Raw genomic sequence first — 25,653 nt, 5'->3', positions numbered from 1 at the left:
GGCGTTTGCATTTGGGGCTTACGATAAAACCAAATGCTATACAATCACATCAACATTACCTTGCCAGGTGTTTGCATTTGGCGCTTACGATAAAACCAAATGCCATACAATCACATCAACATTACCTTGCCAGGTGTTTGCATTTGGGGCTTACGATAAAACCAAATGCCATACAATCACATCAACATTACCTTGCCAGGTGTTTGCATTTGGGGCTTAACAATAAAAACAAATGCCATACAATCACATCAACATTACCTTGCCAGGCGTTTGCATTTGGGGCTTAACAATAAAAACAAATGCCATACAATCACATCAACATTGCCTTGCCAGGTGTTTGTATTTGGGGCTTACGATAAAACCAAATGCCATACAATCACATCAACATTACCTTGCCAGGTGTTTGCATTTGGGGCTTACAATAAAACCAAATGCTATACAATCACATCAACATTACCTTGCCAGGCGTTTGCATTTGGGGCTTACAATAAAACCAAATGCCATACAATCACATCAACATTACCTTGCCAGGTGTTTGCATTTGGGGCTTAACAATAAAAACAAATGCTATACAATCACATCAACATTACCTTGCCAGGTGTTTGCATTTGGGGCTTGACAATAATAACAAAATGCCATACAATCACATAAACATTGCCTTGCCAGGCGTTGGCATTTGGGGCTTACGATAAAACCAAATGCCATACAATCACATCAACATTGCCTTGCCAGGCGTTGACATTTGGGGCTTAACTATAAAACCAAATGCTATACAATCACATCAACATTGCCTTGCCAGGTGTTGGCATTTGGGGCTTACGATAAAACCAAATGCCATACAATCACATCAACATTACCTTGCCAGGTGTTTGCAATTGGGGCTTACAATAAAACCAAATGCTATACAATCACATCAACATTACCTTGCCAGGCGTTTGCATTTGGGGCTTACAATAAAACCAAATGCCATACAATCACATCAACATTACCTTGCCAGGTGTTTGCATTTGGGGCTTAACAATAAAAACAAATGCTATACAATCACATCAACATTACCTTGCCAGGTGTTTGCATTTGGGGCTTGACAATAATAACAAAATGCCATACAATCACATAAACATTGCCTTGCCAGGCGTTGGCATTTGGGGCTTACGATAAAACCAAATGCCATACAATCACATCAACATTGCCTTGCCAGGTGTTGGCATTTGGGGCTTACGATAAAACCAAATGCCATACAATCACATCAACATTTCCTTGCCAGGCGTTTGCATTTGGGGCTTACAATAAAACCAAGTGCCATACAATCACATCAACATTACCTTGCCAGGTGTTTGCATTTGGGGCTTACAATAAAACCAAATGCTATACAATCACATCAACATTACCTTGCCAGGCGTTTGCATTTGGGGCTTACAATAAAAACAAAATGCTATACAATCACATCAACATTACCTTGCCAGGCGTTTGCATTTGGGGCTTACAATAAAAACAAAATGCTATACAATCACATCAACATTGCCTTGCCTTGCCAGGCGTTTGCATTTGGGGCTTACAATAAAACCAAATGCCATACAATCACATCAACATTACCTTGCCAGGCGTTTGCATTTGGGGCTTACAATAAAAACAAAATGCTATACAATCACATCAACATTGCCTTGCCTTGCCAGGCGTTTGCATTTGGGGCTTACAATAAAACCAAATGCCATACAATCACATCAACATTACCTTGCCAGGCGTTTGTATTTGGGGCTTACAATAAAACCAAATGCTATACAATCACATCAACATTACCTTGCCAGGCGTTTGCATTTGGGGCTTACAATAAAAACCGAATGCCATACAATCACATCAACATTACCTTGCCAGGTGTTTGCATTTGGGACTTAACAATAAAAACAAAATGCTATACAATCACATCAACATTACCTTGCCAGGTGTTTGCATTTGGGGCTTACAATAAAACCAAATGCCATACAATCACATCAACATTACCTTGCCAGGCGTTTGCATTTGGGGCTTACAATAAAAACCAAATGCCATACAATCACATCAACATTACCTTGCCAGGTGTTTGTATTTGGGGCTTACAATAAAAACCAAATGCCATACAATCACATCAACATTACCTTGCCAGGCGTTTGCATTTGGGGCTTACAATAAAACCAAATGCCATACAATCACATCAACATTACCTTGCCAGGCGTTTGCATTTTGCGCTTACAATAAAAACAAAATGCTATACAATCACATCAACATCACCTTGCCAGGTGTTTGTATTTGGGGCTTACAATAAAAACAAAATGCCATACAATCACATCAACATTGCCTTGCCAGGCGTTTGCATTTGGGGCTTACAATAAAACCAAATGCCATACAATCACATCAACATTACCTTGCCAGGTGTTTGTATTTGGGGCTTACAATAAAAACCAAATGTCATACAATCACATCAACATTACCTTGCCAGGCGTTTGCATTTGGGGCTTACAATAAAAACAAAATGCCATACAATCACATCAACATTGCCTTGCCAGGCGTTTGCATTTGGGGCTTACAATAAAACCAAATGCCATACAATCACATCAACATTACCTTGCCAGGTGTTTGTATTTGGGGCTTACAATAAAAACCAAATGCCATACAATCACATCAACATTGCCTTGCCAGGCGTTTGCATTTGGGGCTTACAATAAAACCAAATGCCATACAATCACATCAACATTACCTTGCCAGGTGTTTGTATTTGGGGCTTACAATAAAAACCAAATGTCATACAATCACATCAACATTACCTAGCCAGGCGTTGGCATTTGGGGCTTAACAATAAAAACAAAATGCTATACAATCACATCAACATCACCTTGCCAGGCGTTTGTATTTGGGGCTTACAATAAAAACCAAATGCTATACAATCACATCAACATTGCCTTGCCAGGTGTTTGCATTTGGGGCTTACAATAAAAACCAAATGTCATACAATCACATCAACATTACCTTGCCAGGCGTTGGCATTTGGGGCTTAACAATAAAAACAAAATGCTATACAATCACATCAACATCACCTTGCCAGGCGTTTGTATTTGGGGCTTACAATAAAAACCAAATGCTATACAATCACATCAACATTGCCTTGCCAGGTGTTTGCATTTGGGGCTTGACAATAATAACAAAATGCCATACAATCGCATCATGCTCCTTTTTATTAAGATGTAAATGAGATGGTATTACAAACATGTGTGAAATATAAAATACAGAGTGTAGTTCTTTGTGCTAAAAAGCATATATTTTATCAGGGAGTTGTGCATGTATGCTCACTGGCTTAGCTTGACTTGATTTCCACCAATTTGCCATAATAATGGCATACAATTACAAGATGTCATTGGTAAGTTCATTCAGGCAGGCAGGCATGTATGTATGCATTAGTTTAGCCAAATAACTGATATTACACTTAAGTCCACTGGATTTGCATTTTCTACCACTTGTGTCAGAGCAGCTCATCTTCAAATGTTAATATTTTGTTTTAACAGTTTCAGAATGAGCAGGACATTTGTTTTATTTTTCTTTGTCAGAATGCTACACATGAAATCATTTTGTAAAAAGAAAACAGCTGCACAGTCTGCTTAGCAACAGTAGTAACTAAGAGATGAAATTTTCTTTGAAATTTGTAACTAATCACCTGCTGTATGAATCAAGTCATTTATTTGTGTCCCGAATCAGTCATCAATCCAGTCACAATAGCACTCACAAACTCCCTGATTGTAAACATAAACAATGTGCTAATTTTGATCAAAATCCATGTTATTATATATTGTCATATCTCAGAAATTTGTTTGCTAAAAAGATTTATTGCTGACAGTGATTTGAAAAAAAAAATGAGAATAACACTTTCACAATTATTAAATTTTGTTCCTTTTCGTTAAAGCATTGTTCTTTCTTTTAAAAAAAAAATACCAGAAAGTATTAAATGCTGGCATAACTTGTATGTGTTAGTGCGCCCTCACAGTTGAACCTACTTTCTACCAGAGTCTGCCATTGAGGGCACAATAACTCAAACAGATAAGTTCAGGCTACATTGAAGTATATTTGGTCACAATTTTAAGGATGGGGTACAGGTATTTTGCAAAACTTGCAACAGTAAATTAAAACATAGACCTAGAAACATCAATAAATAAAATTTTGACCAACTTTGTCTTTGCTTTATATTCCTAAAACCATTTTCCTACAAATTTGTTCAGTCAGAGTTTGTAAATACTCGCTTTTTGAATTTGTTTAAAATTTGTCAAAACTTGACTCCAGCATTTTCAATAAAGCTGCATATAATCTAAAAAGTAATTTTTATGGCTGTATTGTAGGTGAAACAACCAAAAACTTTTGAGTCGATGCCAAGACATTACATAAACACCAAATAAAGTAAATAATTCAAAAGAAGCAAAAACAGTATTCTCTAGGATGAGGTACTATAACACTTAAAAATACATGTCAAATGCTAATCCAAAAAGACAGATAAAATACAACAAACTTAATTACTCACTCACTTCTAATCTTGATATTTTCAGTGAAATACGCTAAAATAAATCTACTGTAGAATACCATACTCTATTTTTGCCTGGAATTTTTTTTTTGGCTATTTTCGCTGAATGGATGCTTCAGTGAAAATATAATCCAACAAATATACTTTTTTTTTTTCTATCTCATATTCAACTTATCAAAAATCAGTGAAAATAAATTCCATACAAAACACGCAAAAAGCCTTTTCAGTGAAAATTAATTCCAGCTAAAGTAAAGTATTTCACAGTATATGTCCAATTACAATAGAACTTGTTTTACTGTTTCAATGTGATATCAAAATCCAATGAATGTATGAAAATAGAGATGTTAAATCCCAATGAAAGTTTTCAACATTTTTACTGTAACGAACATTTAATACCGGTATGCTTTTCATAAATATATTGTACACATAATATAATCTAAGCTGCTTCTATTATAGTAAGATATCAAAGATCTGAATTTCAAATATAACTTTGTATGAACAGCATTTCAGAAATATTAGCACCATTAAAACACATAGTATACTTAGTTTTAAAATTACAATTACGAATAAAAAAAATAACTTCTCCATGCAGTGTGGATTGGGAAAGTTAGGATGCTAGATATTGACATTACTTCATTCCAATATGGCTGCCAAAGACAATTAATCTTTTCATTACCAGTTCTCTCTTTTCATCATGTATTCACAAAATAGTTCCATTTGTATAGTTTTTGATAAAATTAGCCAAATTTGTTTGAGTAAAAACTAAAAATTGACTCAAATTCTGCCTGTTGGCTCCAAAATTAGGGTTCATCACCAGAAATATTGAAAAAATATAAAAAAAAAGTGGAGAAAATTTGGGCGAGAAAGTCTGGTGGTGAAAAGGTTATGCTGCATTTTATGCTATGCTTTTTATTACATAAATTCACTGATAAAATTTGAAAGGTCATGACTTGCGTCTTTTTGCAATCTAACAAGCAAATACATGCGTGTTAAAATTCAACATGTGATTAGCACATAAGCAGGAAGATAAATGCAAAAATGGCTGCAAAGTAAGATCTCTTTGAGAGCGAGATGGATACGGGACATGTTTTCACATTCAAATGACCTATGATACAATAGTATTTAGAACACTAGATGAGATGGTAGGAGAGAATGGAGCAACTATTGCGGGGAAAAATAAGTCATATTGGCATTGCACTCACAACAATCTTAGCAGCCATATACATCTCCTTACAACTATTCATTTCTACTTATTTGAGGAGATACATAGATAACAGAAAAAAAATTAAACTCACAACCATTTAAAATATAGCAAACCTTCACTATTTGCTTTCAATAGAAATTTATATTTTATAAAAACTTATTTTTCTCGAGATAGGCACGTAAAATGGTATTATTGCCGCCAATTCCCAACCATCACTGGAATTAATTTTCAATAAAAACAACTATTGAGTTGAGGAAGTAATTTACTTTTACTGTTATAAGGCCAAATAAAATACATTTGTTGTTTCAAATTACCCTTCCTAAGTTTGTCCAATTGATTTTATTCTTTCTGATTTACACTTTTTAAAAATAGAGAAAATAAAATTTCAAATGAAACTAAATTAATCTACAGTATTGATGGGTGATACCATTTGTTATGAGGGGAAACAAATCACACAATCCATAAATACATGTATACATCTATATCAGTAGACAAAATAGACAAAAAAAAATACATATTTTTCTTATTTCAGCACAACATTTAAATGTTAGAAAAATAATATTCTCTTAAAAACTTCTAATAAGACATTAGTAAACACATTTTTACTGCGAACTGTGTAGTTCTTTTTTATCCTAGTACTTTAAAACACACATATAGATTACGGTAACTCAACTAGTCTGATAAAAAGTTAGGTTATTATCGTAGATGAACTATCACATAAAAACAATCACATGTTCAGGGTTTGAATTCGCAGTTCATGGGAACAAATTTTTAAGGCTAAAACTGATAAAATTGCCTTGGCATCGATGAAAAAGAAATATCAAAGAACACCAAGGCAAATGTGTTAGACATCAATGCCCCCATGAAGTTCATGCCCGTTTACATGTTTAATAAAATAATATATATTTTTTTTTAAACAAGGTGATACCGGTATAACAGATTGTATTATTCAACTTAGTGTAGTTGTTAGAATTGAATAACATATGTAAATTAATGTTTAAACAAGGTGATAACTGTATAACAGATTGTATTATTCAACTTAGTGAAGTTGTTAGAATTAAATAACATAATGTAAATTAAAGTTTCCACAAAGAAACTGGCAGATATTTAACCCTTTGAAAACAATATATTTTTTTCATCTTTTCCATCAAAATTATTACAATTTTTACCTATTCACCAAAATGACAACATTTTCCATTGCCTAAAAGTCTTGGTTGCGTCCAAAATAGGTTCTGTGCTACCATATACAACACATGTACAGGTAGAATGAAATTATTTTTAACACCAGCTGCAAGGCGATCATCGCTTTTTATAATGCATTCACACTGATTATAGTCTGTGTGAATTAGTATAGAGAAAATAAAGCTTTACAGTAAAGGTAAAATCCGATAGTTCTAAATATCCTTTTTTTTTCAATTTTACATATTGATGAACACACATACCGGTACTAAAATGGGGACAAGTTTTTTTTCTGTTTTCAAAAGATGTTTGTCGATCAAAATCAACTTTTAATGTACGTTCTTAAAAGCATTTTTTAATAAACACGTCTTCTCTTAATGATTATTAAAAAAAATTACAACTGCTTAATTCCCACTGGGACAAAAACAAAAATTAGTTTTTTTCACCTTATATTGAATATTTGTATTTTTCCAGCACTGAGTATGGTTACTCAGTAAATAGCAGGATTGGTCACCACTAAGCACACCGTATTTGCCCTGTTAGAAGCCCACCTTCCAATCTGAACATACTCCAAAAATCGCATTTTTATATTCTCATTCGAGAGAAAAAAAAGCACCAATTTAAAAAGCGCATTTGCAATAAAGAGCAAATACGATATTGTTCGTGAAAAATTGGTCCAAATTTTGATAGTATATAAATAATAATAATATTTGATTCTACATTTTAATAATAAAGCAACCACGTTTTGGGACAAGTTTTATGAAGGGTCTATTTATAAAAAACGATACTTGAAATACACCTTGAAATACACCTCCAAGGCAGTCACTATATGGTAGAATAGCAATGGTTATAGAAGGCTGATCGGTGAGACTGTTCAGTTTTACAGGCACCAACTGGTAAACTTATCACGTCTTGAGCACACATTTTTCTTGCAGTGTTTGTTGCTTCATCTTAACCAATTTGGCAATCGTTGCATGGCGGACACCGACCTCATGTTGAAGGGAATCCCTTTCTTGAAGAATTGTCACCAGTTTGGATGACGCTCCTAAATAAAAACAAAATATATACAAATATTTATACAATCTGATGTAGATAGCGGCTCTATATTTAATTATTGTTACATACATATCATTATTCATTCATGACTATTTTTATGGTTTTATTTGCTGCATACAAGTTTTTCACATATTGTAATGCGGTATAAAAACTCATATATACAAGGCATTTAGATCAGATTGGTCTTTTCTGAAGAAAATAATTAGCATATTCCGGTTCCGAGGCAGATGTAGGTAAAGACTTGATTTTACAGCAGCAGCAGTAGGTAATGAAATAAACTAATCATGAAAACCGTCAACTCTTTATTAATTTCACTTGGAACATTGCAATATCTCTTAAAACATAATAGCGGTGTTTTTTTTTTTTGAACTTCAGAATTTTGATTCTCAATGCTTCTAGAGTTCAAAAGAGACGTTCTGAGGTGAACATTACGATAAGGAAATCATGTACAATATACACTTGGTTTTACAATTTTTCATTTTCCCAACACGTTGAGAATAAAACTACTATGGCTGTATATATAACTGAATAACATGAAACATTGTTTGACAAATCTTGCCCATATTCCAAATGTTCATCGATATTTTTTAAATCAAGCTGCAGATGGTGATCCACCTCCTTAGCCTATGCCATCCGGTTGATAGACAACATATGCAAGCTAGGCATATGACGTCGCAGTTTTTACAACTCGCAGACAAATTTTTTTAACCTGACGAGTAGACAATCTATAAATGAAGCGCAATGAAAACCGCGCAAATTCAAACACAGCGAGTGGACAAAACTATTTCCAAATAGGATAACAGAGTGGCTCTATTAGAAGCCTTCACTTACGTATATAGCAAAAGTGTTTCAATGTTCAAAATAAGTCAGAATTTGATAATCCAATATACAATAAATGCAACTCTTGGCTTACATGCACTTTCATTCATTTCATGTGCTTTTAATTCAACAAATACTGTATATGGGTTTAGAATTTGCAAGAAGTATCAAAATCATTACAATTTCATTTCAAATTTGAACTCCGTTATCAAATATAGTGCAACTTTTAATAGGTAAATTTTCAACTATTGTAGGCAAAGTCAAAACAAAACTTGTTCAGAATGTTCAAAGGAATATTGCAATGTTCCAAGAAAATATTATAGGAATACAGCAGTCTTCATTATCAGTTTATTTTGATGTCCAATTAATTTTTATCGTCTGTATGCATTAACTAAATAATGATACTAAATATCATACAATGCAAATCCTGTTAAGTAACATTTCCTAGCATTAAAACCAAGTGAACATTACAAATCTGTGAGTTTAAACATCCAGTTAATTTGCTCAAAATCCGGAAAAAGTGAAAACTAAATAACAATGATAGTTAATGCCACAAATGCTCACCTTCTACAGCATCTGAAAGCGTCTTTACAATTTCTCTCAGCTTTTCTACTGAAATTTCTTCCACTGTGAAAAACAAGAATAAAATGAATGAACTATAATAGCATGCCCTTTAGCCTCACTATGCATACTCTGTAAAATACTTTATTTTAACTTAGATGAATCAAAATACTCTTCTTCCTATATTTTACATTCTACTTATCGAATTCAGTGAAAATAAATGTCAAAGAAAAGAGCAAAAATGTTATTGCAGCAAAAATAATTTCAGCTAATTTAGAGTACATACAAACAAGGTCATATTGATTGGAAGTGCTAATGCTACAACCAATTTAGGAGTTAAGTACGAATACTGTCAACCAATTTTTATGATAAGTGATTGTTGTTCAGAAAACACTGTTGATAATGTGGGTTTACAGATATAGACCCACAGTTCATGTCAGAGGAGAGCAAATTGCATGAGGGCGCTAGGCCAAGTGCAATTTATAAGACAAAAACTTCTGTTATATATTTGTAAATCGACATGATAAATATGTTGATCAGATCTAGTGTGCAATGTCTGCAATAATGCTCCCAACATAACTATACAGACAGACGGCCATACAGACAGACAGATGCAAACTGGTAATCACTATATTGGAAATCCCCCACCCGTACAAAGTGCTGGAAAATAATAAATCTAAAAATGTCAAAAAACACAGCTCACTGCCTTGAAAAAGAAGATTTTAATAATGAATGCCTGATATGAGTGAGTTGTTATTATTACTAGGTTTTGATATTGATTCGGTTTGACACAGTGTAATGTGGCGTTGATCTTTTATTTCAGTAGCTCCATGTACTTTGTGTACATATAACTTTAATGTGAAAATTTTAAATATGTGTTTATTTATTTTTATCATATTTGATTTTAATTTATTTTTTTTCTAGTTGTTTTTTAAGTTCTGGTAATAGCAAAGGCACACACAAAATAAGATGTACAAAAAAAAAATACAAAATAGAATTTTTTTTTATAAAACACAAAGATACAAGGGCCAACTCAGATTTTAATAAGGGTAACTGATGGATTCAGAATGAATAATGCATCATAATACCACGTAACGATTTTGTTGTGCGGAACTAGTGACATTTTGAAATATTTATTCATTATATTTAAAAAAAAAAAAATGTCTATAGAATACACAAAATGACGCTCCTAAATCAGTACCACGTCTTCATTAGATATTTTTGTCAACATCTTGCTTTAATACATTGGAGCTATTATTTTTTTCTTGTATACTTATTATAATTTACCATTAAGAATTATTTTTTATTGATCCACAAATAACTATTTTTGATGCAAAATTGTGGATGTAAAAGGTTCCAGAAAAGGCAAAGAGCCAAAAAAAAAAAAAATTTATTTTAAAAAGCTGAGTCTCAATATAAGAGAAAACTGCTATAATTTCATGAGACGAATTTGGTAGCAGTAACAATCTCTCTGAAGGTCCTACAACACTGAGTGTCAGTGATTTGTGTTCAGTTTTGTCTTAATCAATGTCATCAAATCCCGAAACATTACTAGCACCGAAATTAAATGATTCAATGTATACAAAGTAATGGAATCAATCTAAACAACTTTTTTGGCTTACGTGTTCTTCTCATAGATTAAAATTCAAATTAATTGATAGAATGTTGGCAACGTGCATAGCAACATTGACGCATATGCTGGGTCCTCCAATCAATTATATAGTACCATGTTGTTTATGTTAAGATGAGGTGCAATCAATTAAAATGCTGTAAATAAAATAATCCTCTATAATACTAATCTGAATTCGATCAATTTCACATCTATGTAACAAGCTGTTACAAGATGTAGTGACGCACGTACACACATGTATGTCATGTTATTTTATATACCATACTTACCCCGGTCACAAGCCACTCCCTGCGTATAAGCCCACCCCTCATATGTAGACATTTAAACAAGTTGAGGTCATGCCAGGGTGTTTTTTTAACCAGGCCAACAATAGGTTTACTTAATTTAAAACAAGCAGCCTATCGGCTGAGATAGCTCCGCTGTTAGAAATGCACATTTCAATTAAAGAACTGAAGACATCATCAGAAAATGAACAATATGTATAGTATCAAAGCAATCGGACTTACAGTTTTTAACAAGAAGTCGAAAATATCACTTTCTACCAAAAATGACTAAAATATTCACCAAAATTAGAGAATTGAAGATATCATCACGAAATGAACAAATCTGAGAAAGGTCTACATGTAGTATCTATATATGTAATATCAAAGCAATTGAACTTTTGGTTTTTAACAAGAAGTCGAAAATATCACTTTTTACCAAATATGACATAAATATTCACCAAAATTATAGAATCCAAGATATCATCACGAAATGAACAAATCTGAGAAAGGTCTACATGTAGTATCTAAATATGTAATATCAAAGCAATTGAACTATTGGTTTTTAACAAGAAGTCGAAAATATCACTTTTTACTAAAAATTACAAAAATATTCACGAAAATTAGAGAATTGAAGACATCATCACAAAATGAACAAATCTGAGAGAGGTCCACATGTAGTACCTATATATGTAATATCAAAGCAATCGGACTTGTGGTTTTTAACAAGAAGTCGAAAATATCACTTTTTACCAAAAATTACAAAAATATTCACCAAAATTAGAGAATTGAAGATATCATCACAAAATGAACAAATCTGAGAGAGGTCTACATGTAGTACCTATATATGTAGTATCAAAGCAATTGGACTTGCGGTTTTTAACAAGAAGTCGAAAATATCACTTTTTACCAAAAATGATAAAAATATTCACCAAAATTAGAGAATTAAAGATATCATTACAAAATGAACAATTCTGAGAGAGGTCCACATGTAGTACCTATATATGTAATATCAAAGCAATTGCACTTGCGGTTTTTAACAAGAAGTCAAAAATATCACTTTTTACCAAAAATGACAAAAATATTCACCAAAATTAGAGAATTAAAGATATCATTACAAAATGAACAAATCTGAGAGAGGTCCACATGTAGTACCTATATATGTAATATCAAAGTAATTATACTTGCGGTTTTTAACAAGAAGTCGAAAATATCACTTTTTACCAAAAATGACAAAAATATTCACCAAAATTAGAGAATTGAAGATATCAACATGAAATGAACAAACCTAAGAGAGGTCTACCCAAGGTACATATACACCAAGTATCAAAGCATTCAGGCTTGTAGTTTTCAAGAAGAAGTCGAAAACGTAAAACATTGACACGGACGACGGACGACGACGACGGACGACGACGACGGACAATCACTCATATGATAAGCTCCGCTCGACAAAGTCGACAGCGGAGCTAAAAATAAAAATGTTGTTTTATAAAAATAGATGAGTAAAATGTGTGTTTCATATCATAAAAATCATGATGAATGTAAAATTATTAAGTAGGTTTCACAGTTTATTTACAAAGCCTTTCAAGAAAGAATAGGTAGTTGATAGTTTTTAATATTATTATTATTATTATTATTATTAGTCTTTAAAAAAAATATCATATTTTTAACACATTACACATTGTACTTTGAAACTTAACATTATAATATTTTCTCGTTCTGTATTATTTCATTATTATTATTATTATTATTATGCTTTGTTATACTTTTATTGCTACTGTACTGATAGAAATACTGTATCTTTAAAAATGCAATAAATACTATTATTTTTATTATTATTATTGATTAGTACAGTAGTCCTCTTTTTAGAGGGTGTGGTAAAAAGCAATTTGGTTTGTGCTTTTAGGAGTAAACATGTAATTTTCACAGTTTTTGGCAAACGCAACATGGTTCACACTCTTTCTGTTATTATTCAAGCCAATGTTGCAATACTGAAGTAATCTATATCACTTTGAAGCAGGCAGCTTTCAAAACACCCAAAATGTGACTGTCTGAAACCTGGCCTGGTCATTTTACTTATCCAAATAATCACAATACTGAGTACTTTCAGGCGCTATTCTAGATACTTACTCTGTGGTTTGGTCAAACCTTGATGTCTTGGCACACATGGATCATCAACACTTTCTTCTGCTAGCAAGTTATTGTTCTCTTTGCACTTAAAAAGTTCTCTGGTTTTTAATGTACGTTTTGGAGTTCCTCGGCCATTGTCGCGATCCAGCATTGTTTTATTATCACATTCCTTATTTAACCTTGTTAGCTGCACTGTACGTTTCTTTTCCCGTCCACCGGGACGCCGCTTAATGGATGAATTGCTTTTAATTGTGATCATTTGTTTATCAGTGAAGACCCCTTTCTCGGTTACTAAGGCACTTTTATTTTGGCAGTCGTGTCGTTGGAGATCCCCAACACTTTTACATTTTTTGAGTTTGTCAGCTTTTTTTACTTTACTGTCTTTCCATTCTTTTGGCACATTACCACCAAATAAATACTTGGCATAGCTGTTTTGTAAAGCTTCCCAGTCACTGTCTGATTTTATCTCAGTTTCATTGCCGTTTGAAAGCTGGTCTTCACAATTTAGGTGGCCAGTGAATTTCGGCGATCCAGATGGAGTTGAACCGGGACTCAGGTTTGGTGAAGTTGTTCTTGTACATGGTGTACTGTGAACATGCAGTTCATTGCAGTCAATTTGCAAGTGTTGTTTCAAAGGCCGGTCGTCATCTAACTGAGAATTCTTCGCGTAGTTAATAAGCCACTGAATTTTTCCATTGATCACGTCTTTGATGTGATCAGTCACATCAACGCTACCACCAGGTAAGATTGTGGTACTTTTGCTTCGTTGATGGATGGCCTGGTGACATTTTGTAAAGCATTCTGCATGTCCGTATGTATTAACATGTAATATTTTGTTGAAACCTTCCCGCACGCAAGGATCCACAACTTGACTAAGACAGTAAGTGCACTTGGTTAAGGCATCGCCGGTATCAACATGGCAGAGTTCACACTCGTTGCTGTCCAAGTTAATGGAAACGAACGTTTCATCTGTATCCATCGGCATCTGTGTAGATTATTACTATGGAGACTGAAACAGATGTCGGCCTTTACAACTTAAGGTCTTGGGAAAAGTGGGAAATTACATCAATATTGCAATTCGTGACGGCAGCTTTCTAATTGATCACTCATAGGTCAATTGGGTCAATGCGTTTCTAGTATTGATTTTCTTTACCTGCAACAAACAATAAAAGTATTATTAGTTCTTGCACTATGTCTTGATCTGCACATGGAAGGTACTAACGGTTCCACATATCTGCATTTCACAACAGTTAAATACAAAGAAGACATGATAAAACTAACATTGATGGACCAACTGAATAATGAGGAGTGTGTAAATAGTCACACATACTTGCATGCTAAAGCCTACATAATATTTTATGGAAAGACTTTCTTTTCTGTTTTTTTAGGTTTTGTATCCAGTGTAAACCTGTATGTTCAAAAATCAATACAGAGACGGCTTTTTGATTTTAAGGCCAGACTTTTATTATCCCTTGTTTCGCGAACCCGCCGAATGAACAGGAGCCAAAAATGAAATAAAAATATAATTTTATTTTTTTTCCCGCCCTCCTCAAAAAAATTGCCTTATACAAAACTCAAAAACAAAGAATAAAAAAAGTCTGACCTAATTGTCAATACAATGTAAAATTGTGCTTTTATTTTACCTGAAAATTGAATTTAAATATCTGATGCTGACTAAGTACATTGATCAATGTTGCACATTACATTCACACTGTTTTTAACAAACAAAATATGTAAACTTAATTTTTTTTATTTTTCATTGCTTTCTCATATTCATGTTTTACTTTTTCATGAAATGTTATTGCTACTTACTGGTACTCACATAAACTTGTCTTTCTAAAGATGCAATAAATTATTATTATTATTGATTAATTTGCAATTAATTTAGAGCAATGTAGTCGCCATATTTAACCCCACCGTACACCTTTACAATATGAATAACTGATATATTTCAGTCAATTGCTTCTAGCTACAACAGATCACAAAGCAGGTACACATGTAACATTTCCTACTAAATTATGCATATCGAAAAGCAGCAGCTTCTGATGAAGACATTACCAAAACAATATTCATTTTTCTACAGTACAGTATACTGTTAGAATACTTTATTTTCGCTTGGAATTTATTTTTGCTGTAGAGATACTTCAGAGAAAATAAAATCCAGTCAATATTTTCCCATATTTCACATTCAACTTATCAAAAATCAGTGAAAATAAATTCCAAATAAGACGCCCAAAAAGCCTTTTCAGCGAAAATTATTTCCAGCTAAAACAAGTCATTGAAAATGATACACAGTCCCCGTTAAATTTTGGAAAGTTCTCTTTGTGCTCGTCATATTAAAGCAGAGGGGTTGTCGCGAGCCTGTCCTTGAAACTTGAGTTCCAAGTGGCGTATACAACAGATTGTTTATTTACATCAAAACATGTGTTTCGTGAAGTAGTAATATGGCCAAAAATAAAAACAGCCGTTATTCGTCCATCTTTGATCTGATTATGAAACACACTGATATGTATGATGTATGTGCCAATACGAATGAAAATGGTACATAAATTGTGGAAATATAGTAGTAAGCCAAAAAGTCAGATGGCTGTCAATCGGCCATCCTTGACCAGATTTTGAAACAAATTGTCATGGACATGCTTCCTAACATGTATAAAGTACATGTATGTGCCAAATTTGAATGAAAACTGACAGACCACGCATAAAGAGATACCGCATAAAAAAAACAAAAAAACAAGATGCCTGCCAGTTGACCATCTTTGATCCAATTGCGAAATAAATCGTCATGAACATGTATCCTAACATGTATAATCTATGTACCAAGTTTGAATGACAACTGACAAAGCATGTCCAAAATACAACATTTTCAAAAAACAAGATGGCTGTTAGTCGGCCATTTTGAATCGAATCGCTAAACCACTGCAGGTGCATATGTCCCACATAAGGTACTAGGCACATGCAAAGAATGAACGGAATCGGTCCAAGGGATTCTGAGATATGACTCCGCACGGACGGAGACCGAATTATAAGTCCCCGTTTTCGGACTTCGTTCGAACTGGGACTAATAAAGTATTCTACAGTATACAATTCATTTGTTTTGCTATTAAATCTGTTAATTTAACCAAACCAAGCAGATGTTAAAATAAATTTTCGGCTCATGTGTTAATGAATGGTTTCACAATACACATGTGTCAGACACCATTTTCAAAGGCAAGTGATCATACCACTTTCCTATTACCCTCCCAAATCAAAATCAAGAAGAGCTTTAATTATCACTCTCAAAACCCGTATCAAATAAATAATCTTTATTATTAAAAATAAATAATTTTTATTATTTATTACTATTTTTATTCTGCACTTTTTTCTTATATTCTTCAATATTTCTGGAAATGAACCCTAATTTTGGAGCCAACAGACAAAATTTGAATCAATTTTTTAGTTTTTACTCAAAAAATTTGGTTATTTTTGACTTTAAACGAGACTATATTGTGAATTGGAAGGAACTGACGGTGAAAAGTTTAAGCCATTTCGATTGGTGCAGGTAAAGGACAGTATCATAAGTGATTGGTTAACCAATGAAGAAAGACAGTGTGTTCCGAGCATAACTTGACATTTAGCTTGTTTAAAAGGAATTCAAAAGTCTAAAATTTATCCCTTTCACAGTGATTCTTTAACATAAGGAGGCATACAACGTTTTTATATTTTTATAGTTATTGTTTCTTGATCAAATATGTAAATTAGATGATGTGGTTATGCAAATGAGCCACCACGCTGTCCAGAACACTGCCATTTTTAGTTAAAAGGCTGGAAATATAAAAAAAATTTCCTCTCCATGTTTGTGAATAAAAGTGCCTGTTTCAATTGATAATGTGCCTGTCCCTGGCAAGATAGATTTAAACATATTATTCAAAATAAATTTTAATTCTGGGCTCATCATTATTTTCTAAGTCTTAGAAACTTCAAAAGCAATTTTCTGGACATCAGCAACTTGGGACTACCTTATCGGCCAGTTAGTGAAAATTTGATATCTTTATTCACCTGTAGACAGAGACAGACAATTTGTTTATTTACCTATCCCAGCTGAAGTCTGTCTATCTGGGACAGTTGCACAAGCCTTCATTTCCACCCCTGCATATTTAATGTGGGAAATGATGCAGCCCTTTTAGAAAGAAGTGAAGTACATTTTAACATTAAAATTTTCATGGAAATTCTATCTCTGCAAAAAGCCTTTAATCATCATATTACGAAAATGTCCAGCAGTATAGATATATCTGACACTAACTGATTATTTTTTTGCAATGAAAAGTATCAGGTTACCACTGAAAATGCACAGAGACTGAACCCAATCACAATGCATAAGGCACCAAATGTCAAATGATCAAATAAACATGTGGGTATAGCTGGTAACATTTCTGAAAACGTGTCATGGTGTTATAAATAGAAGAGCAATAAGCATATAATCTGGTCTCTGTGAAATGCCGCAGTATTAGATGTAAAAAAAAAAAAAATTGGTGTAAAATGAAGTAAGATTCACCGATTAATAGGCACGGAAAAAATATTTATAAACATGTGTCCAGTCGTCACGTGTGTCAGTCAAAATACGTGTGCCAGTTTTATGTTTTGATGTTTCCATGAATAAATGCTGCACAAATTTACAGACAATTTTAAAATCAAAATCCACCAGTCAATCAAACTGACCACAATTCTTTTTTCTTTGCATAACCCTAATATTTTCTGTGAAATAATAACAGTATAACAGTAACAGTACTAAATCATCAAGCAGGCTATCACATTTTTCCACACACAGCACAAGATAGACTATACTGGTATATCTGCTTCTCAGAGCACTTGTACAAACACCTTGTACTAGATCATATACTAAATTTTCTCATCCAAAGAAAATAGCAATAAGGAATTACCCCCAAACCTCAGAATCTGCCCCAGTTTCTTTCAAGAAGATTTTAAGGATGATTTGCTAGTATTTGTTATGCTTTATATTATTTCTCCAAATTTTGTATTTTTCAACAATATAATGCAATAATTCAATTTTGTTGTACATCTTTGCACGTTCAGAAATTTAATGAATTGTGTTTTCCATGCACGTACCGCTTATCAGCACGGATGCATCCAGGAGATTTGTTTACATGTACATGTACACCTAAACTACCAACTCTGAAGAAATATGTACAATATTTGCATCGATTTCAGAGACTGCATAATATTATTTGTATCAACAGACTATATAATAATATTTTAAAGTTCATCAATAGAGTGTGTGATTTTGATTCTGTGTGGGTCAAGTTATGGTCTCGCCTCTGTCCAAATGCAACATCGATTATTCTTTTGCCAGCCCAAGGATTACTGTAAAATCTGTATTAGAAGCTGCGGCTTCTATTAAAATGATACAATGCAACAGAGGGGATGCGGCTTCTATTAGAGCATCTACACATATGAGGAATGGTAAATGTTTGGTTCTAAATTGTTCAAAAAGAATGGGTGCGACTTATATTAGAGATGCGACTTCTAATACACCTTTTTCGGCAATGCTGGAAGCCCATCTAAACATAGCTCAATATGTTAGCACAAAAGATTACCATATCTGGTAACCTTTTTATTCAAAGGTTGGTAGTTCAACTGAGATTACTGTCAACTTGCTGTACAATAAACTCCCAGCATGCAGTGCAGCAAACTTCTGACATGCACTAAGGGAAAACATCTGGTTGACTTTTGTAGAGTAAACTGCACATGTGCAGTATTTTTTGTCACATGCTTCGTATGTTTTCCTGGAGCTATGTAGTCTGTATACAATAAACAGGATTCTAATAAAGATGAAACCATTTACCGATATTGTTCGTAATTACCCATGATACACTGCTGCAATCCTGCAATTTAATGCTCAATGCATTTGTATCTCACTAATTCTTATAATAGTCTAAGCATTCAATATCATATTATGAAGGGTATTAACTAGGATACTTAAGCCCAACAAGATTTAGATGGTCATGGTCAAAATTAATGATTTTTCTCTAACTCACAAAATTAACTCGAACTTGCTTGCAACAGTTTTCGACATGTCTACCGAAGCTCCCTAAGCCGGCCTATAATTTCAATCCTTCTGAAGCCACAAAATACCAGATTTATTATTTTTCACATTTGAATATAAACTTGTAATTATTACATTCTGTATTAGCTGTATATTTCTGTATTAATTAGTTATGTTAATAGCAGAGATACATGGAAGTGCATTTGTAATATGCTGAAACAGAAAGACATAAACATCCTAAAACACCACTTGATGAAACGGCTAAATGCGAAACATGATACTCGTACTAAAAGATTAAAACCATTTTATTATTTCCTTTAATCTTTAATCATTTCAAGGAACAGCACTGTATGACAAATCTGACAAAATCAAATTTTCATGATTAGATAATTCAAGGACAATTCACCACTATTATGCTTACATCAAATGTACATTTACTGAAAAAACAGTGTTAGAATATATAAAATGAAAACAAGACATTTAAGAAGCATGTTAATTTTGCCTGTTTCATTTCATTTCAACAAATTCTATTTTATCAACTGCCAAAAATGACTGTATCTTATTATTATTATTATATAGCAGTAGAATTCTACCTTCAGCACTATCATTATAGCTAGCTTGCTTCCCAGAAAATAAAATACATTATTTTAGCTGGAATTCATTTTCGCTTAAACAACATTTTGGGTGTTTGTATGGATTTTATTTTCACTGATTTTTGACAAGTTGAGTGTAGAGTATAGGAAAAGGCACATTCGCTAGATTTTATTATTTTCACTGAATCATTCTTTTAGCGAAAATTGATTCCAAGCGAAAATAAAGCATTTTGGAGTATGCTTAAAGAAGTTGCTAATTTGCATAACAATTGATTTTGGATTTTTTAGACCTTTTTGAGACCTCCACAAAATATAGTATAGACTTTACTAGGCCTAACAAAAAAGGCAAAACTGTGTTTAAAAAAACAATGTTAAGACATTTAAAATCTTTGTGAGGACTTATAAGTACATGTAATATAAAATGTTGGATCGTAATAAACACTATGTTTATTATGGTGACCTGACTAGGTCAATAAACACAATATTATTTTTTAGTACCTGCATTACATCATTACTAGGCACTGACGACATAAATAACAACATTACCCAAATAAGCCAGAATGTCCTGCAGACCTGCTAAATCAAACAGACCCCCTCACCTCCCCTCCCCTCCTCTCCCCTCCCTTCGCCTCCCACAAGTCAGGCTGGACTTGCAAAGGTTTGTGTACCCTCTAAGCCGAAATGGCGCAGTCAAATTCGCTGTGATACAACTAGGATGTGTCTCCAGTTACATATATAGTCACATACAAATTTATTGTTTTTGTTATACACCAACCTCCCAAGTAGTCAACAAGCTGACCTAACTTGAATTTAGGGATTTCATTTTGACTAAGGATCCCTACAAAATTAGACCTGTCAGAGGACACACTGTTTGTGTGGTTTTTGTACTTTGAAGGGTGTATCCATAACACATTTAAACATGTTTCCTAATACTTTCACTTGTGAATACATCAATATGTTCTCATACTGTGGAATACTTTATTTAGCTGGAATTAATTTTCGCTGAAAAGACTTTTTGGGTGAATTTTATCTTCACCGATTTTTGACGAGTTAAATGTAAAATATAGGAAAACAAGAATATTTGCTTGATTTTATTTTCACTGAATCATTCTTTCAGCAAAAATTAATTCCAAGCGAAAATAACGTATTTTAAGCAGATGACAAAATACTACTGTTTTGCTGCCAGATGTTTTATAGTTACAAATATGAGGTTAATACAAGTACAGTGTATGCACAAAAAGACAATACAGTATAGAATAAATCAATAGTCAATGCGACCGTGTACTGTCCAAGTGCTTATTTTGCCGTATTCACATAATAACTTTATTGTCATACACCTTTTGGAACCAACCGCTCAGCACAAGAAGCCGAGAGCTGAGCAAGATAGCGAAAATTAGTAGAAATTTCTCGCAATAAGCTTCATTTTGGAAACAGTTCACATTCTTGGAAATGGCGCATAATAATTCCATATTTGGAATTGGCATTTACTAATATGGTAGGATGCAGACACTCAGTACAATACCGAAAACGGCATCTGTAATGAAAGATGTAAACAATCTTCGGCAAAGAAATTACCTCAAACAATAATATTTTTCAGAAAATTTGAAATTTCCTTTAACATGTTAGGTTTGACTATAACGCATTATTTAATACAATATAATACTTAATTTATTTTTGAATATTATGGCAATAAATGATTAATATCAATGTGACTATTTTTAGCATGTTTTTCTCAATGCCCTTTATTTACTATTATTCATTGTACATACATCTATATTAATTATGTTATCCTCCAGAAACTGATACATCATGCATCATTCTAGTACATTAAAGAAACACGAGTTGTGTTTTTGTGCCAATAGTTTTTAATTCATGTAACAGCCAACATAGACTTTGTGGAACCAAATGAATAATGTATTTGTTCTATTAAGAAGCACATCTCTGTTAGAAGCACATGTAACCAAACAAAATGCATTTATAGTAAACTGGATCATTAAAATACAGACACACCACTGTTATAATACGTAAATGTATGCACTACTAATAAAGCAAATACAGTATTGTATACTAGATCATTAAAATATGTCTTATTGTGACCATGGGCACAACCCTGTCATTTACATAAGTGACTACACTACTAATAGTACAAATACAGTATTCTGGGATCTCGCCACGCTGGTCGGCAGTGGTCGGCCCCTAACGGCACTCAAAATTAGGCACCACCACAGAAAAGCTTCCGACCAGGACTATTGTCCGGTTGTTATGGATTATAATTTGTAAACAATAGACCTCGTTGCACCATGTGGTAGTGGCAAGTCAATTTTGTAAAATTAGCACCTCTTTGTTTGTAAGTAAATACTTTCTGACGATAGACACAGTTTATAAATTGAAAGCTAAAATTCTTTTAAAATCAATTCCACCTCGATATAACATGGTTAAAGCAGAGTTCACAATCAGTTTACGCTATTCAAGAAAAAAAAACAATGTTTTCATAAACTTCATACAAAACACCGAAAAAGACTTATCTGCAAAAACTATTTCCATATTTATATAAAGTATTTTAAAGTAAAACACTGCCCCCCACCTGGTAGCAATTACTAACACATTCACAGTTATATAAGCACCATACTAGTATTCACCATGCCAGCAATCAACACAAAATATTTTGAGTGGGTTGAATTTGGTGTACAGCTGGACCCATATTGAACACAATGTAATTGCATGACTGCAATGAAATGTAATATCATCAATATATCATACCAGTTTAATAAGGCAGTGTTATAATTTTATATTTTCCCATACTACTATGAATGCATTAATTATTCACTGGGTTTTAGTTTTCCTATTTTTCGCTGACAAGTTAAATCCGCTAAATTAAACACATGTGAACAAGTAAAATAACAAAAGACCTTGTTGTTTTGTTGAACTTAAAACCCAGAAAAATAGCTCAAAATATTAAAATAGTTTAAATAATTGATTTTATTGTATACAATGAAAATCCTGGCAAATTGATTGGTTAATGCAAGCAGATTAAACTTTTGTCCTCATGGAGTATCACAAAATATGTCAATATCTAATGTTGGTGCTTTTACCCAATATTTCCTGAATTATTTATGAGAATTATATTAATTCAAATATTTCTGTAGAATGTCTCGAATACACACTCACTAAATGTCATAAAAACCTGTTGACATATAAGCTGCTTTCTGATTGGTCTGACTGTAAAGTATTAGGGTAGGGTAGCCAATCAGGTAGAGTCTTGTAAGCAGCTTCTCATTGACTATATACTATTTCAAAAAAGATAAGTTTACTAGTTAGGGGAAAGCGCAAAAAAGGTTCTCCCATGAACATTCTTCATTCATCAAACTTTATCAGCGAAAATATATTTTTCGGTTTACCATAGTTAACAGCTACAATTTTATGGTTTGCCCTGAGGCAGCTTAGTTTTTCTGTCTACTGTAAAACACATTGAAATAGCTACATGCAATTTTAGTGAATTTGGTTCTATGCATGAATTAACAAAATCTTAATTTAGCTAGAATGCCTACAATCTCATTGCGAGAATATACTTTATTCTAAATTAGCGACATCTTGAATTAGCGAATTTACAGGTTAGCTAAATCAGCTAAAATGACATGCTAGCTAAAAAGACACGTTTTACAGTATGTTCTGCACCTAGGCCTTTTGCTGTTGAGAAAATCTATGTTGAAATTTTCAGGGGAAAGATTATGCTCACATTAATACCCTTGATAACTAAAGTAAGCACATGTGAAGTTTTTTGTATAACTTTTTTATATTATATATTTAATATATTTGGGCTGTTATATTATGTTATATTGTTATATTGGCTGTTATATTGGCCTTTATAAGGTCCTCTGATGCATTGTTATTATTCACACAAAGACAAAATATTTTAAACTAATATTCACAAATTGTGTGAGTCAGTAAAAATCATAAAATTATGAAGCAGTGAAAGTGTCACTGAACGCATTAGACCATCAAATCAAACAAATCCTTAGAAGCCTAAATTAAAATTTTACAATTATTTAAATTTAGCAACGAATGTCTACAAAGTGATCGAGTAGCACCAGCCAAACAGTCTTAATAGTATCTTACTAATTTACATAATTATTAGTAATAATTAACATTGTCAGTGTATTTTTAACAAAAATGTACTAGAAAAAACACTCAATGAACAAGAATTTTTTCTTAAAAGGTGACAGGCATTAAATTTATCCAGCTGTTTATATCCTAAATAAATTACCACATATTTTTCCCAAATCTGCGTAAATGTAACACAAAACTTTACCACCAATGTTGATGAACCTCTTACTGAACATTTTAGAGAAAACCCAGATGCCACTGTAGAATAACATAATAAAAACTATTAAACTAGCACTGGGCCAGTACATAGTGACCCAGACTAGGATTATGTTTCAGTTTGTCTGGTCAAACATAAAAAACCAGCCAATGCCTAACAAGGAACATCACAATCAAAGTAATTTAGAATAATATGGGGAAATCCAAAGGTCTCCTTTAAAAGCTTTTTAATCTGACAAGTAAACAATCCCACCAACTTTGTCACTCACAATGTCTTAACATGGAGGTAAATGGTCCTAATAAAAACTAGTAGTAACCATAATTAGACTGACCAAGGACAGTGCATGGTCAATAAAGATTTTAAAAAATGGTTTATATACAAACCAATTGAAAACAAATGTTGACAAAATTCCTGGACAGCTTGGGAAGGATGGAGTAGTACTTAAGGCACTTTAATTCCACACATAACAGTGATAGACAACATGCTGCTAGATTAGATCTCTTACCATACAGCTACCAACAAACATGATAATTTTATCATTATATTGGCGATCACGAGTTGCTATAACAGTCCAGTCCATGTGACTAAAGTTCATTTGTTGTTGTTCCATTTGTTGTTGTGGGTTTTAACCTGACTGCTGAGACAAACAAACAATCCTTATTTTTCTAGAACGTCAAATACACAGGTCAAACAATGAATCGGTTCAATTATACTTAGAATATAGTGGTTGTAAACGGTCATTCCCGAACTTGAATCAAGAAACGCTAGATTGTTTTTAGTTTTTGTTTGTTTGTTATATAAATAATAAATACAGTAACAGGATTGGGGTCACAAAATCTGACCTTCAAATGATTTCAGTTTGATACAGATCTACTGTACTATGAGTTTGGCTTTCATGTGTCAAGGGCATTCAATCACTGATGACAATGATAAAAGTGACATTGAAATTGTCAACACCAAAAACACCGGCAAGTTTCCATACTCACTTTGAAGAATACGTGATTAAATCAAGTAAAACGGGCAAAGTTGTAGCGTTCGTTGATAGTCAAGTAACTTTCCCCGGTAGCCAGTCGTCAAGACAAAGAGTGGAAAACGAGAGCGACACTCTGCTCTCAAAATCGGTATATTCTTAAAAAAATAACCATAATTTCATACAATGTACGTTGTAAGACCATATTATGTCACCCAACTCAACTGAGATCTCTAAATAAACGAGTTAATGGTGAGAAAACTGACCGAATTATTGGACGAAACCTACTCACCTCGCATCCAGCGATCCACAGCCTCGTATGCGTGCTCTACTCTGCTCTGTTTATTGCG

At 33.1% G+C, this 25,653-nt stretch overlaps 1 protein-coding gene across 1 annotated transcript; it reads right to left on the bottom strand.

Annotated features, from left to right (window-relative positions):
• Positions 1 to 3,183: 3,183 nt before the first annotated feature.
• Positions 3,184 to 25,653, bottom strand: LOC146745808 (uncharacterized). The gene is made up of 4 exons (XM_085499147.1): positions 25,596 to 25,653; positions 13,377 to 14,529; positions 9,360 to 9,422; positions 3,184 to 7,965 (listed from the first exon to the last, which is right to left on the bottom strand). Exons 2-4 carry the CDS (start codon positions 14,359 to 14,361, stop codon positions 7,826 to 7,828), a joined length of 1,188 nt encoding a protein of 395 aa, XP_085355273.1. The 5' UTR covers positions 14,362 to 14,529; positions 25,596 to 25,653; the 3' UTR covers positions 3,184 to 7,825.

The sequence above is a fragment of the Saccoglossus kowalevskii genome, chromosome 5 (genome assembly GCF_978046115.1).
Source record: "Saccoglossus kowalevskii chromosome 5, keSacKowa6.1, whole genome shotgun sequence".
Lineage (NCBI taxonomy): Eukaryota > Metazoa > Hemichordata > Enteropneusta > Harrimaniidae > Saccoglossus > Saccoglossus kowalevskii.
Note: the sequence above shows the minus strand (reverse complement) of the source record. Positions and strands in the feature narration are given on the sequence as shown.